Raw genomic sequence first — 16,736 nt, forward strand, 5'->3', positions numbered from 1 at the left:
AACCAACACTTTGCAGATTACCTTTAATACCATCCGGTTTCATTTATTTAAACTAAAATATTCGTATCATTAAATACTTTTCTAAAATTCAATTTTTATACATTGAAGTATTCTAAAAAATATTCTGCTTTGGATTAAAAAATTAATAGCACATGTTGTCATTAAAATAAGTAAAACATTGAAAAAAAATAATATTTAGTAAAAATTATTTCTTTTTAAAAAATATTGTTTTTTAACGAATTAAAATTAGGTAAAAAAAATATTTTCAAAAACTTGATAGTTTTTGAAATAACGAGTGTCTTAAGATACCTGTAAACTATAAAAATTAAAATAAATTTATGAAAAAGGCCGCCACTGAAAAGTGTTTTCCTATAGTTTATAGAATATGAAGGTATAATTTGTTTACGTATGTTATCATACTAGTCTAAACATTTATCAGGTTAAGCCCAACAAAAATAAAAGAATAAATTATTTATTTACAAACATGAATATTATTTATAAGAATATACATAATTATACCAAAAATGATCACAAATATTTAATAGTGTAATTTTGTTGTACAAAAACCAAAATAAAAAAGGAATTGGAAGTAAATTAAGTCAGTAATATAATATTCTTATCGTTTAACGAACAAGATTCAAATGAAACAGTAAATTGACAAGATAATTTTTTTTTCAATTTTCATCAAAGATGTGCGGAAAAAATAATATATTACAACAGCAACCTTATAATTTGATCATAGAGTGTTAGAAGACTAATAAAATAATATTACAATTCAATGATGGATTAATAGTTATAACAGTGTTATTATTATAGAACTACATAGAAAAAAATAACAGTTATTTATCCATCAAATGCTTAAATTTAATGAAATCTTATATAGAAATTTAATAGTTTTGACAATTTAACACAGCAAAAAGGTATTTTTTATAGTTAAACAATTTTAATAGAAAAAACCTACACGTCTAAAGATAAATGAAATCAACACAAAAAAAAAAAAAATTACAATGATAGTGGGATGATCAGCTTTATTAACGAAGATGAAATTTGTGAAATGTTTCATAGGTATCTTGTGTTAAATGATAGTATTACAATAGTCATATTAATATTTTTGGAGTAGTTAATATTAAAAAGCTTGCTAAAATTCAAGTAAATCAGTAGTTAAGTGCCTAATTAAATATTCTGCAATCATTAATTAAAAATAGTATGGTTATTTTTAAAAATGTTATGCTAAAAACCTGTTGATGATAATTAATTTTTATATTTAAATATAATAATTATTAATTTATTTGAATTTTAATAAACATTTAGTTCATTTCTTTTATTTTAACTCAGATAAATTAACAGCAGATTAATAATAATAAAAGTACCAACCAATTTATATATACAATTTCTAAAAAAAATTTGAGAACACTAATAGACTTAGATAATGTACCAAAACGGTAATTGAGTAATTAGTCAAACTACTTAACAGCTACTTTTAAACTAAATACTGGCTTATAAATTAAGATTGAGAAATTAATACTCCATTTTGTTTATTTGGTGAAAGAGCATTTCCATTAGGTAAAGTTAGTGAATTATGACTACCATTTGCCACATTATTTATACTGGTAATTGAACTTGATGGTAATACATTAAAACAGCTTCCTCCAGACATAAGATCCAAAGCCCGATATAATAATAAATAATTTTCCTATTTAAAATAAATATTTATAGTACACTTAAATAAAATGAATTTTATGATTTAACTTACTATATCCTTCCAAATTCCTGGTCTTTGATTATGATAAAGTTTAGCATATAATGAAATATCGCCTACATTTTCATGTTGCAGTTGTTTACTAATAGTTGTCAAACAACAAAATATTGCTGCTTCTGTTCCACCAAATCTACAATAAAGTTATTTTTAAATAATCTAATATATATATTTTTTTTTAATTTTAATTATTAAATAGGATTTTAAGTAAAATTTAAGGCAATTAAAAAATAATAATTTTGATTTATAAAATTAACACTTAATGTGGCTTTTTATGGTTACTATTAAAAGCAAAATGATCGCTAGGATTTTACAATTATAATTTATCAGATAATATTATATTCTATTCTTTAGTCTAATTACTAGGAAAAATAATTAATTTTTGTTTTTTAATTTATTGGTAGTTAATTTTTTTTAAGGTATGATAATTTAGCAAACCACTTATTTTATTTTATTTATAGTTATATTTAATTGCATAAAATAAACAGAAACTAAAAACTGATATTTGACAATAACATTAATTACTACTCAATAAAATATATAAAATTTAAAAATAAAATAAAATTAACAATTTTAACTCCAGAAACAATTGATTGTAGTTGGATGAGGCGACTATCTCTTATAAAACATGTACGCGCATGCATTTTATTGTAGATAAGTTCGAAAATATTTTTGTGCTTAAACAACAATGAATAGCGTCAATAACCTGTAAAAAATTAATATATTTCTAGTAATCCAATTTTACGTATGAAAAATAATTTGAGTTTTATGGTTTGTAGTAGTCAAATTTTTGATATTTTGAAAAGTTTGTGCAATGGATATGTACTTAAAAGTGCCAATAAGATAAAAAAAAAAACAAAATAAATAAATAAATAAATAAAAAGTTTTTCCAATAATACACAAAGAGGCTAAAAAATTCAAATTAGTTTTCAAAATTAAGATTGAACCACTAGAAGTATATTTTTTGCCATCTTATACATTTAAATGCATGAAAAATCCTATCACTTAGAGCCACCTTAACAACAACAAAAATCTTTAAAAAATATTAAAGAGTTAATATGATTTTATTTTTATTTTATGCTTAAGGATTTTAAGTATCATTAAAAGTAAGCCAACATCAACTGTATATTAAGTTGAATAACTGTAGTACTAATATTTTTAGAGTAACATGAAAAGTACTTTTATCAATTTTGTTATCAATATGCATGCTACAATTATTTTTATATATTATAATACAATTGAAAGTATAACATATCATCATAAATCTAAATTCTTGATAGTATTTTGCATTACTACTATTTTATATATAAAAAGAATTACTCACTTATCTACTACAACAATAGGGCCATTTTGGTATTCTAAATGCCACATTTGTACAATTTCTAATAATTTAATCAATGAAGATAATTCTCTGACAGAATATTTACTGTGAATAAATCTAACTGGAAGCATAAAATCATCTTGTACAGATTGAATAACAAGATCTCTTGTTTCATAATCATCTCCTATTTTGTCCTCTTGAACATGTTTAACTTTAAAATTATCACTATCTAATGTTGTATCAGAGTCCAAAGGCCAAAATTTAACATATGATTCCTATAGTATGTCAAAAATGTATATTTTAGTTAAATTTTAAATTATTTAAATAAATATAACAAACCGTATCTTCACTCATATCAGTTAATATTACTACAGTCTGTGCATTGTGGTCCCAGAGCATTTGCCAAAAATCTAAAACTGTATTTTGAAGAGGATGTTGTGTAACAATAAATTCTCCTAGTCGTTTAAACCCTGAAAATATGTAATAAAATATTTAGGTTGTACAATTTTAAATTAGAAATATTTATCACAATCATAATTCATATTGAATTTTTTTTTTTTTGCTCATGGGGTATATTGACTATGAAAGACCTAATTGAGTCACTAGTTTAGAATTTGGTTTGAGACACCTATATATGTTTGTTATGCCTGGTTTATAGGATAACTGTCTTTTTTTAGACACTATAGGAGAGAGATGCAACCCATTATTATTAATATAATTTTAGTTTGAACCATCATAAACAACATTTTAATATTAAAAATAACTTACAAACTTTGACAACTACCAATTATAAATTATATCTTATAGAGATCATCATGGAAAAAGTAAAGCAGATTCAATGTTCTAGTGATGAATTTTAACTATTTTTTTTTTTTAGTAGTTTTAGAGTTTATTTTTATTAAATTTAGGGTTGAAGCACGTAAACAGAAAAACTAATAGAACATATAACATAAAATACTTTTGTAAGCTTATTATAATTAAAGGTCAATCTAACAAATCAACATTTATTAATATACCCAATTCCAAAATAAGTCATCAGATTTATTCAATATTTAATTATTTTAGCAAAAAGTAAAATATCTACCAATTATCCATGATGCATTAATGTAATCACTTCCCTCAATTCCAGGTTTTGGTGTCAAGTGTACTCGAGAATTTTCTACAGGAACAAATTCTTGAGATCTATTTTTGTTTCGATTAAAGGGCTTATTTGCAGAAAGTAACAAATATTCTTGTGGAACAAATGACGTTATCATCTGGAAAATCAATAAATAATATTGATTTGACAAAATTGTATTTAAAATATATTTCATGTTATTCAAACCTTATAATGTTTTTCAAAATCAGAGGCAAATGATGCAATTTTACAATCGTTTATATCTGTTTGAAGATAAGTTGCTAGGGTTTTTCTATTAATGCTAGAATACATACAATTTATTGCTTCTAATAAAGCGTCATGGATAAATATATATTGTTCTTCAGTTTGAACTAAAAAATTCCTTTGTTGTCTAATGTGCTTTAAGAAATCAAATATATTCACTTCTTTTTCACTTTTAATTTGTTTTAACATAGTATCTAATACAATATATGTGCCTGTTCTACCAACACCAGCACTACAAAACAAATAAAATTATCATTGTTCATCAATATTTTAACTAGAATTTAAAAATAATAATTTAATAATATACCTGCAATGAACAACAATAGGACCAGCATCAGGTGGATTAGCTCCAGCTGATTTATCCACAAAACTTAAAATTGGCAAAGGATGATCTGGCGTACCATGATCAGGCCAGTTAGTATAATGATATTGATAAATAGTTCTGCCTAGCGGTACATTTTTTTTCTTTTTAGCCTGAAAACATAATTTTTTTTAAAAAATCTTTTACTTTGAAAATATTTATCAAATTATATTACTCGTGTATGATGCACTTGAAATGTACGAACAGTATACATAGCCATAAGTTCTTCTTTTAATAATTTAACTTGAATAAAACCATATGTTTCTATACCTTCATTTGGCCAATATAAATCGCACTTTCTCTATTAAAAGAAACAAACAGTAAATATATTAATTTTTTTGTGATTTGTTTGACTTTTTGACTAGATTTAAAGATATTTTAGTCAAAAGATATTTAATTAAGGATTTAAATGAAACAATAGGAATTTTTGGAAAATGCACTATTTTTTATGAAAAAAAGTTAATTTGTTTCACTAATTTTGAATTTTATTATTTTTTGGTATTGATTCTCTTTATACTTTACGTTGCATTATATTAAATTAAATATTTTAAATCCTGATGCTTTTATATGCTGTTTGTTAAAAGCATAATAGAAAAAGAGGGTCTTTTATAAAATATAGAATATTATTCCCTATGTAGATAAATAATGTAGAAATTATTGCAATTCACTTATTCTTTTCAATTATTAAAAACCAGTTTAAATAATTTCTAATGTAAAATATGAAGTAGATGTATTTATAGTTATACATCTTAATTTTAATGCATTTTGTATTGATCACAATAAGAGTATTTTTAATTATTATCAAATCTGTTAATGACAAAAATACATATGTAATCCTTACAATTTTTAAATAAGAAAAAAAACATACCTAATACAAAAACTTTCAAGTTAGTTATTTCATTTATTGTTAATTTATTATTTTTATAATATCTTATTTTAGTTATTTTTGAAATAAATTATTTAAAGATTAAAAATAACGGTCTTGCGTAATATTTCAAAATTAAAACACAAATAGAGAGTAAGACTAAATACAATTTTCATTTTATTTCATGATCATATATTATTAAAAAGAATTACTTATTTTTGAATGCTTTACAGACAAATCTAAATCAATGAGCTATAAAATATTGATATACAGTAGAACCTTAATTATCTGGGGTAATGATGGGGAGGGGATCACATAGATAAATGAAAATCATAGTTATCAAGACTTTTTATAATACATTTTATAATTGTTTGAAAAATGAATTAGAAATACAATAATATGTATCAGAGCTTAAAATATTAAATTATTAATTTTTGGTTTTTTAGTTGGAAATTATTTTTCTTAAGCCAGAAACATCATGAGTCAGATTATTTGGAAAAAGTAAATATAGTTAATTGTGAATACAGATTATCAAAGTTTCATTGTATTTAAAATAGATATGAAAAGTAAAGCAATTACATAATATCTTTAAAAAGTAGAAATTAAATTTAGAAGTTATGAAGGAGTAAACTTTAAAAATTTCTATTACAATAAATAAGTTGATTTTTTGTAAAAAAATATTTGTAGAATAAAAGGCAAAAACATATAAAATAAAATATGATTTTATTTTCAAAATTTAATTATACTGATTTTTGAAATATATTACCCGACCACGTTCTACTAAATTTGTTATCATTACAATAACGTGAACATGTTGTTCCCACATCATTTGCCAAAAATCAATAATTGTTGATGGTAATGGTCCTTGTGTACCAATGTATGCATTAGCTTTTTCAAAACCATCAATATAGTTAGCATTTATATAATCAGAATGACTTCCTGGCATATTATTAATGTGGAGTTTAACTCTGCTATGATCATCTGTAAATTAAATTATCATAGAAGTCATTGATTATAATATTTTAAGCAAAAACTATAAATCAAATTAACACAAGTAAGCTAAATTAGCATTAATTTATATTAGCTTATTTTTAATTAAAACTGATTTTGCATATATAATATACATATGTCATATATATATCATGGCTAATGAGTATTAGCAGAGTTATTTGACAACAGATAAAAACTATTATAATCGTAGACATAATTTTTATTTGAAATTTGTTTAGCTAATAAAGATATTTAATTCAAATTACTCATAAACTAAATATGAATCAACTTCTGAGGAAATGGGCAATACTGAATAAAAAATACATAAAATAGTAATAAATAATCTAACGATCCAAATTTAAGCTATTAATAATTATAATTATAATTATTATTATTATTATTGCAATACATAAAAAAATATATACATATTAATTAAAAATGATTATGAAGTGTTGCAATTATACTGGAGTGCCATTACCAATTTTCAGGTACATCAGAATTTTCCATGATGAAGTTTACCTAGGAGGAAGTACCGAGAACTTAACTTATGTTTAGTTGTCAACTTTACACCACTTTTTACATAGACATACAACCAAATTTTATCTTAAAATATTTATATTTATAACTGGACACTAACATTTAGGTATAATCCTAAATCAAGGGTACTCAAGACAAAACTCAGTTAAATTGTAAACTAATAAGTTCTCTAGAGCTAGTAGCCTATTGTTTAAAAATTCTATTCAATTAAAATTTATATACTATGCTTATCTATTTGACTAGTATATTACTAAGATAAAATGTATTATCATTTGAAAATTAAACTTGTTCAGTGGGGTTCATTATTTTCTCAAAAAATAAAGAAATACTAATGTAAATCAATATTAGTGTCACAATAACAAACAAAGAAGTAAAAATAAATGGATTAAAAAACTTAACATGATCACTATGTTAACCTAACCAGATAATATTAAAACCAAGGCCACACAATCACACTAGCCAAAATGCATGGCTTATATTAACATTTTCCAGAACATATACATCAGAGCATATGAAAATGAAGTATTTAATCTCGACAAATATTAATATATCAACTGATAAATGTAAAAGACCACTAAAAAATATCAACTTAAATGTTTAATTATTTTTAAAATGTTATAATACAGAACAAAATTAAATATATAATATATTTTGAATAAAACTATAAAATATTTTAAATTATTTAATCTGGTAGTATTATACATTTCTGTACACTAATAATTAGAATTTATTTGTTGGTCTACTGTCTTAAACCAACTAAGTACTCTGTAACAATAGTATGATTAATAGTAATAATTTATTAACTTACATGGAACTATGTTAAGGTATCGATTTTTTGTTTTATTTTCTGGTAGTTGTGATGATTCAGTTGAAAAATCAAAATTCATAGATTCTTCTTGAATCAATTCATATTCTTTGCTAAATCCAATATCTCCATCAACGTGCAAATTAGCTACATGCTTGGCAAAATCATCTACTGCGACAACATGAGATTCTTGTTTGTGCTTCCACCAATCAGAATTAGGCAATGTTGGTACAGTATGTGATACAAATGGTGGATCTTCCAGATAATAATAAGCAGCATGAAAATATACCCTACACACAGGATGGCATCTATAGTACAAAACATTTATTTCATGTGTTACATGTAAAGAATCACACATATTGTTAGCTATGGTGATAAAAAGAATAAAGTGTAAGGTATAATATTATAATGTTTGTATATATAAAATAAAAAAATACTTACTGCCAAAATAATATAACAGCCACAATGAAAAGTAATCCCAAAACGCAACATAGACCAATTAAAAGAGATTTTGTATTTTCAATTAAATTATGATTATTTTTCAAAGTACTATCATTATCACAATCTTTATGTAAGTAGACTGAACGAGGCTCTGAAGTTTTACCTTCAATTACATTTTGTCCAAGGAAACTATTTGTTACTCCATTTATCTTTAATTCATACATGGTATTGCCTGTTAAATTTTGAACAACATACTGAAAATGCTAAAAAATAATAATAATTCACAATAATTAGTCAAATCAGGTATTATGTTATGACACTATTTAAGAATATATACTTTACATACATTTAAATTGTTACTCTCTTTTGGTAATGAAAAGTTAAATTTTCTAACAAAATCAGTATCATAAGAAACATATATAATATATTCATCCACTGATTTATAAAATAATTGAGGTTTAGTCCATTGTAAGAAAATGGATGTGCCGTTAGTTCCTGGTACACACGTAGCATTTATAATAATTGGTGGACCTGGACCGTCAACATCAGTATATTGCAGTATAGTATCTGAAGATTCACTTTTTATATGATTTCCACATTTGGCTACAACGTGTACTTGGTACTCAGTAAAGGGTTCTAAAAATAAATGAGTAAAAATCAGAAAATAAAAATAATAGAAATAAGTAACAGTAATAAAAAAAATGATAGGAATTTTTTATTTACTTTGTATCAAATATCATTTAACTATTTATTTTGTTATTGAATATTGTTATTTTACACGCCAAAATACAAAAAAAAAGTGACAATGATAAATTAAAAATTGTATCAAAAAATTTATGAAAAATATATTTTCAATCAACTTCATATTATAAAATTTGTGACTTTGAAGTATTTAGAGATAAAAATTCCATACATAATAACTTTTCAGATGTCATAAACATAAAAATGCTTACTAAAAATTAAAATCATTAAAAAATAAGACTTTTCATTTATTAAAATTTCATAATTAAACTTAATTAAAATATTATACCCAATATTTTGCACTTAAATTGTTTAGCTCATGCATGTCACATCTTTGAAGAAATATAAATTAACTATAAAAATGAAGAACTGTTAATCTCTAAAATAAATAAGACATTTAGGAATTCAAAAAATATAAGAATTAAAATTTTAAAGAAAAGTATTTAGGATTGTCAAATCTGCCGAGATCAGTAACCACATGTTGAGGTTCATAAATTAATGACATAAAATATTATTATACATATTTTGATTATATGAAAATTATGATAGGAGAATTCAAAGAAAATTTGAGGTATGTGAAAGTCTCTATAAAATTTAATTGATACAAATTTGTCTAATGTATATTGTATCTAATTATGAATTTTTGCTTGACAAATACACAACTAGAAATATGGGGTAACAAATAATGTTACAATACAGTTGGCAATCAAGCCATAGTATAATAATACTACAGCTGAAACATTACTTCCAATGCTAATTTTTAAGTATTTTATTTCTTAATGCACATGATAGAAAATTGAAAAATACATAAAGAAAAGTCAGATATATAAATCGGTCAAAACATTTTATTAATTACACTGATATTACAATTACAATTCTTGAATTTAATTAAATTTTAATTGAATTGATAAGTGTTGCAGGTAATCTATAATTACTTATTGTATGAATAGTAGTGGGACTCATTCTGCTTATCGTTTATGTTAGACAAAGAAACTAGTCTTATCAAAAATTTTGGTGTAAACTCCACTAGTACAACCATTTGGAAGTTAATATATACAAAAAAAAAAAACCACTTATTGAATTATAATTTCTAGTAGGATGATACTTAAAATTATCATCATTTTTGTATAACTCAGATTTCACCATTAAAAATGAAATATTAAGTAAATATTATTAGTTAAATTTTATTATACTTTTATTTTAAAATTATCATATATGTATAGAACAACAAAAATAATCATGAATAAAATAAAAATAATTTAAATAAAACTAAATATTATAAAAATAGCTATGAACAATTAAATTGTAATGAATGATTTATTGTATATATTCTGCACCTCAAAATGTTAGGAACTTTTACTGTCAAGTTTATCACCCACTGATTTTATATAGTAATTGATACACGAATAAATATATAAAATAAAAATCATTAAAATTATTAATCCAGATCATAATAAAATTATCTTTATATTTTAATAAAATCAGACATTTATTGATTTTACAAATTATATTTACAAGGATTTATTTTGTATAATACTTTTTTTTTTAAATAAGCATAAAAATGACTTACTGTTACTTTATTTATGTAAAAACTAAACAAAGGTTATATTTTTAAAATGTCAAGTTTGATTTTTCTCACAATTTTCAGAAATATTGAAAAAATAGTAAAAAATATAGAGATAATTGAGTTAATAACATATGAAGAAATAATATATTCAATAAATAATGATCGGAAAACTTGAAATCATTGAATACAAAAAATAATTTTGCGAGAAGGAGAAGAAGGATAAGAATATACTTATTTCTAAGTAGGGACTTATCAATTTTGCCAGTAAATATAGTCTAAAAACAACCAAATTGATAGATTTTCGATATCTACCAATTTTTGTTTGTGGTAGGTTCTTTTTAACTTTATTAAAATATACATTTATATTTGACTTGATCGTGTAACTAGTATTTTTAGAAATAATATCATTACATAAAACTAGATATATTGAAAACAAAATTTACATACTTATACAACAAATGATATACATATATTAATAATTGTATATATATTAGTAATCTTACATATTATTCTTTATATTAAATTATAAATTAATTAGTGATAACAAGTCAATATTTTAGAAAAAAAAGTCTATGAAACAATATCTTTATGCGAGTATAGTATAATTTATAATATACATTAAATAAGTAAAATTAAACTATAACTTTTATTTGAGAATACTAATTTTTTTTGTGTTTTTATTAGGTAGTATAATTACCTAATAAAAAAAAAAGTTGTTTTCAGATAATATTTACCGACAAAATCAATGAAATCCCCATCTAAGCACATATTTATGTTAAATTATATTTTTACTTTTATTAGTATTTTCTTAATATGATAATTTACATGATTTTTTTGTCAAAAACAAACAATTTGAGAAAAAAAGTAGTCATTTTTTAACAATTTGTTTTTAAATAATAAAAAAGAACTTTACCATTGTTTTTTTTTTTTTAATATTTGAAAACTACTGTAAGATTAACTTGTATATCAATCCCTTACCATATAAATTATAATATTAATGATAGTGGAATGTTTCAAATTTTATAATATTTTTTTAATTACAAATCAATATAATAATTAAAATTGTTTGAATTTTAAATTAAATATATATAAAATTTGTTAAAATTTACCAACACAGTTTAACAAAATGTAGGGCTGTCTGGAAGTTTAGGTGTGCATGATAGTAATAGCAGAAAACTGCCATTCATTTACATATTAAAATCTGGCTATAGCCTTACAATAACAAATGTGGGAAAAAAACAGGAGAATTTAATATCTAGTCAGTATATTATACACGTTGTGCTTATACATAAAATATATGTATATACTAAATAGCTCTAATGTGCCTAATGTACATTATAGTTATAAAATTATGTAATAACCATTACATATCATTATAAAAACCATCAAAAAAAAATTATTTGTACTTACTGAGATCTTCAATTGTATATATATGTGTATAAGCCAATGATTTTGCATATGTGTCATTGTCATGTGAATAATAAAGATTGTAATTGGTTATTCCATCCTCACCATCTTTTGGTGCGAGCCATGTTATTGTTATTGATCGACTGGTTACATTAGTAACAGTTAAATTTTGGGGTTTGCTTTTGGTTACTGTAACAATAAAGTAAATATATTTAGTTATAAATTTTTAAAAATACAAAAAAGGTAAAATTATTATCAAAAGTACTAGTATATACTAATATAACAGTACTTAATAACAGGTAATAATTTATATTTTTTATATAATAGCAGTATGTAAATAATAAACATTAATTAAACTGGACAATAGCACCTAATACCTATCTATTATTTTAAATTAAATATAAACTCATGATTAAATATAGAGTTTTTAATCTGAAAATTATAATTTGTATTAGACTTGATAAAGTCAAGTATAAAATATACAATCAAAGAAACCCAATCAAAATATATTATTATTATAAATAATTGAATATATAGTTGGTACTATTACCTACATATCCAGATTCACGCTAGTCTATCGAGTAATAAGGCTGATGTAAAATGTATTAACAAAAATTAAGTCTATAGTGTCTATACTAACATGTTACTAACAATTTTTTTTTTTTTTAACGTAGAGTTATACATATAAATATTTCCTACAAGGATATTCATAATAATAATCAATTATGTACTAAACATTTAAGTATTATTAAATAAATATATTATAATATTTTTAATATTGTTATAATATTAAAATATTATTTATATTAAATTATATTCATCAAATTTTCGCTAAAACTAAAAGTGTAGATAAAGATATAGTTCTGACACATGTTTTAAACAAATGATACCATTTATTATTTCATAATTAATATTATTATAAAAATATATTTGTAATATAGTAATTAAATTTAAAAATAAACTAAAGCTTCATATAGATTGAATTTGTATTTATTTATTGATTATTAGTACAGATAAGCTAAATCAATTAAAATTCTTAAATGGTCATTCATGGACCTAGATGAATCTGAGTTTATTTTTTATTGTATAATATAAAAAAAAATTAAATTAATAAAACACATTTACTATTATTAATGTGAAAACAAAGGACACAGCACACATAATATGGTTATTGTAAAGACATTTTCTGTAAAAATAATATTTATTCAAGTTTTACAAAACTAAAAATGGAAATAAAACAAATTATGTTATATTATTTTAGTATGTATATTATTTTTAAATGATTAATACATATCTACTAATAAGTATCATCAATAAACAAAAATGAAAACAATTTTATGATAGTCCTTTTTGGTTATTAAAAATAATTTATCTTCACTTTATAGAAACTTCTAAGTGCATGTATTATATATTTAAATCTTCCAGTTACATCACCACTTCCAAAAGATCATTCTCTAAAAATTAATTAAAATCTGTCTCCAAAAAGTTAGGTTACAAGATATATTAACTGGTATAAATATACTTAATATTAAAAAATCAAAAACAAATGAACTAGACTTTGACAAATTAAAAATCACTATGTTTTTCTTTTTATTTGAAATAAACAATTTATACATTTAATGTACAACAAGTTTATGTGGTAAGAGTATTAACATAGACATGAAATGTTGAATAAGATGTCATCCACTGACGACACTTATCTAGATTAATAAAAAATGACTATGTAAATATGAAATGTAAGAAGAAGACATTAAAAAAAAAAAAAAAAACAGTTATACAATATATTTTAATGTAATATTGTGTAAAAGTTGAAAAAAACTAACATTTTATCATAAATTATTCCATTTATTATCTTTTCTATCGGTGTATGGTTAGAAGAGGGGTTTAAAAATATAATGCACTTAAAACTACCAACATTTATTTACCACTATACTATTTTGAAAAAAATGTTAAAAATTGAGGCCTATAATTTTGTTTCGTATTAATGCTGACCAAAAGTAAATGCAACACTGTAATTTATGCAATAACATTAGAAAAAAACTTAAAGTTAACAAAATAAAAAATAAGAATTTTTTTTTAAATGTTATACTTATATATAAAAATAAAAAAAGTGTATTTATACTCTTTAAAAGGACCTATACAACATAACTTAATTGATTTGAATGTTTTTATAAGGTAATTCTTATCTACATAAAAAAATTGAATTTATTTTTGTTTTTTAGTATTTAGATTTAATATGGATAATAATTATCAGGTTTTAAAAAATAAAATAGAACATATTATGATATTATAGTAAAATATGTAAATAAATTAGTTTTAGGTTAGACTGTAATGAATTATTAAGATTGAATTTATTTTAATGCAATATATCAAATAAATGAAAAAAAAAATACAATGTGAAAATATAAATATTAAAGGACTTAGCTTATAATTATAAATACATATATATTTCACAATTTGTTTCTTATAATATAACCATTGTGCTACCAGTCCATACTTTCAATAAATAAATAATAAATAGTAAATGATTTTTTTTTGGAAATTAGATAATTATAAGTTTTAATGACCAACATTTTAATATTGTTTAAATTTTATACAAACTTTTTTATAAAAAAATATTTTTATTTTTTTAAACTTATTCTATCAATTATTATTATAACAATACAATATTATGTTTAATAATTATTATATTATACTTAGTAATTATTTTAATACACTTTTATTACAATTATATGTCTATTTTATGTTTTAGTATTAATACTATTAATCTCTCATTCCATCACAAATGATAGCTTAATTAGATAACTCAATTTCTTAATAAATAATGTTATAAAATTATGTGTATTAATTGGAACAATAAATTAAGATCTTTTGACAAACAATAAAAATATTCACATACCTAAATAGTACCTATTTACAGTTACACATTTAGGTCAGGGCTACCAGGGACCTGGCTACAAGGCTTCCAAGGTTTTTCCTAGTTAAGGGGCCACAGGACCTAAATTATTACATTTAAAATAACACTCAACATTTTTTTTTTTAGATTTAAATTATTACTTATATTTATAATGAAAATTATTGAATTATTAGATTTAAAATATAAAAACAATTCTACAGCATCAGACTTTTTCTAACATTTTTATTTAATAATTTAATTTCTATTTTTAAGAAGGCCCCACCTTCTGTAGGGCCTATGGCCACTTAGTTTTATAAACATTAATTGACTATAATAAATAATTTTGTATTGTGATCATGCACAAATATTTTTTTTAACATTTCATATGGATGATTTTATATTTTAAACTTAATAGACTTACACCAAGCCATTAAAAAAAAATATATAAGTGGTCTATGAACTAAAAAAAAATGTTAAAAAACTACACATAAATATGAATTAGTTATTATTCTATTGTTTACTAAAATAACATAAAAAAGATACATATATTATAATTATTAAATATTTGATAAAATTAATAATCAAAAGGTAGGTATTATATTACATTATATTATTTAGAATGGTCATTTTAGAATTTTTTTTTAAACTTCAGCAACAGTCCCATAAGAGTATTGTTAATAAGCATATACTTCCTAATTAATATAGGAGGTCTCTAATATTATAATAAGTAATCACTATCTTGAGTTAACATGGCTACAATTTAATACATGAACTGAGCGGCAAACCTCATCAAATTCATGTATATACATGTTGATTTGTTAAGAAAAGTTCATAAGTATTCTAAAAAAGTGCAATCAGGTAAAAGTATTCACAATTCATATGGATATATGGAATTATTCAACAAAATCAATAAACTAAGTTATTTTTGGTTAGTAACTCTGTACAACAGACAAAACATATGAACCATATCTAAAGCCGTCAGTTGTAAGTGTAACGGAACACCTTACAAATAAATTATTAGAGGGAATAAAAGCAACAGCCAATCGTATGATAGTGAGTGTATAGACAACAAATGCCTTTTTACCCCAAGTCGTGGACTTACCCCGTGGATCGCAGCTGGTAATGTTTTGGGCGGTTGCGCGTCCAACGCAAACGTACAGGCAATTGGGACACGAGAACAAGACGAATCCCAGACACCATGTTGCTATCCACATCTCCCGGACGGTATATGTGTACGATATGTGCGGGCGTTTACAACGCGGCGTGGCGTTCCGTCACGATCACGATGGCACCGTCGTTGTTGCACTGCCTTTTTGATTTTGGTGACGGTAGTGCGTTCATCGCATCCGCCGATTAACGACCAACTGACGGCACGGCGCAGACGAGCACGTCATTATTCCTATTGCAATAGTCGTACGGCACACGACGCGGTCCGCGCAGCGCAGACGACGATGACGGCGGATCGGTAATCTGATGCATCAAGGAAACCGGGCGACGCGCGCGCTTAAAACTATTACTAATTATTATTACTACTACTAATTACGAATTACGTACGGCCAATGGGGCCATGCAGTCGTAATCGCTGGCGAACGTAGAAATTTATAATCATAGACAAATATGAAATAATGTACTGTTCATAATATTACATTATTATTATAGTTGTAGACA

General features: G+C 23.1%; 1 protein-coding gene across 2 annotated transcripts; it reads right to left on the minus strand.

Moving 5' to 3' along the window:
* Positions 1 to 1,336: 1,336 nt before the first annotated feature.
* LOC112592869 (tyrosine-protein phosphatase 99A-like) lies at positions 1,337 to 16,736 on the minus strand. 2 transcript variants are annotated; one of them, XM_025337031.1, is made up of 14 exons: positions 16,171 to 16,736; positions 12,176 to 12,361; positions 8,804 to 9,093; positions 8,458 to 8,720; positions 8,020 to 8,306; positions 6,451 to 6,665; positions 4,995 to 5,120; positions 4,766 to 4,932; positions 4,402 to 4,690; positions 4,162 to 4,333; positions 3,417 to 3,547; positions 3,081 to 3,352; positions 1,754 to 1,889; positions 1,337 to 1,693 (listed from the first exon to the last, which is right to left on the minus strand). In XM_025337031.1, exons 1-14 carry the CDS (start codon positions 16,280 to 16,282, stop codon positions 1,505 to 1,507), a joined length of 2,835 nt encoding a protein of 944 aa, XP_025192816.1. In that variant the 5' UTR covers positions 16,283 to 16,736; the 3' UTR covers positions 1,337 to 1,504. The 2 variants fall into 2 exon arrangements, with proteins under 2 accessions (XP_025192816.1, XP_025192815.1); XM_025337030.1 differs by having other exon boundaries at positions 8,020 to 8,324; positions 16,171 to 16,282.

Source organism: Melanaphis sacchari, unplaced genomic scaffold, assembly GCF_002803265.2.
Source record: "Melanaphis sacchari strain LSU unplaced genomic scaffold, SCAv2.0 Contig1988_pilon_pilon, whole genome shotgun sequence".
Classification (NCBI taxonomy): domain Eukaryota; kingdom Metazoa; phylum Arthropoda; class Insecta; order Hemiptera; family Aphididae; genus Melanaphis; species Melanaphis sacchari.

What these genes read in the sequence shown, in the direction of transcription:
- LOC112592869 (XM_025337030.1), bottom strand. Translation starts at nt 16,282, where the DNA reads ATGTGGATAGCAACATGGTGTCTGGGATTCGTCTTGTTCTCGTGTCCC. An exon ending in ATATACAATTGAAGATCTCA is followed by an intron (nt 9,094 to 12,175) that starts GTAAGTACAAAT and finishes ATTTATTTTTAG; the next exon opens with AACCCTTTACTGAGTACCAA. An exon ending in ATTTAGTAGAACGTGGTCGG is followed by an intron (nt 5,121 to 6,450) that starts GTAATATATTTC and finishes TTCTTTTAATAG; the next exon opens with AGAAAGTGCGATTTATATTG.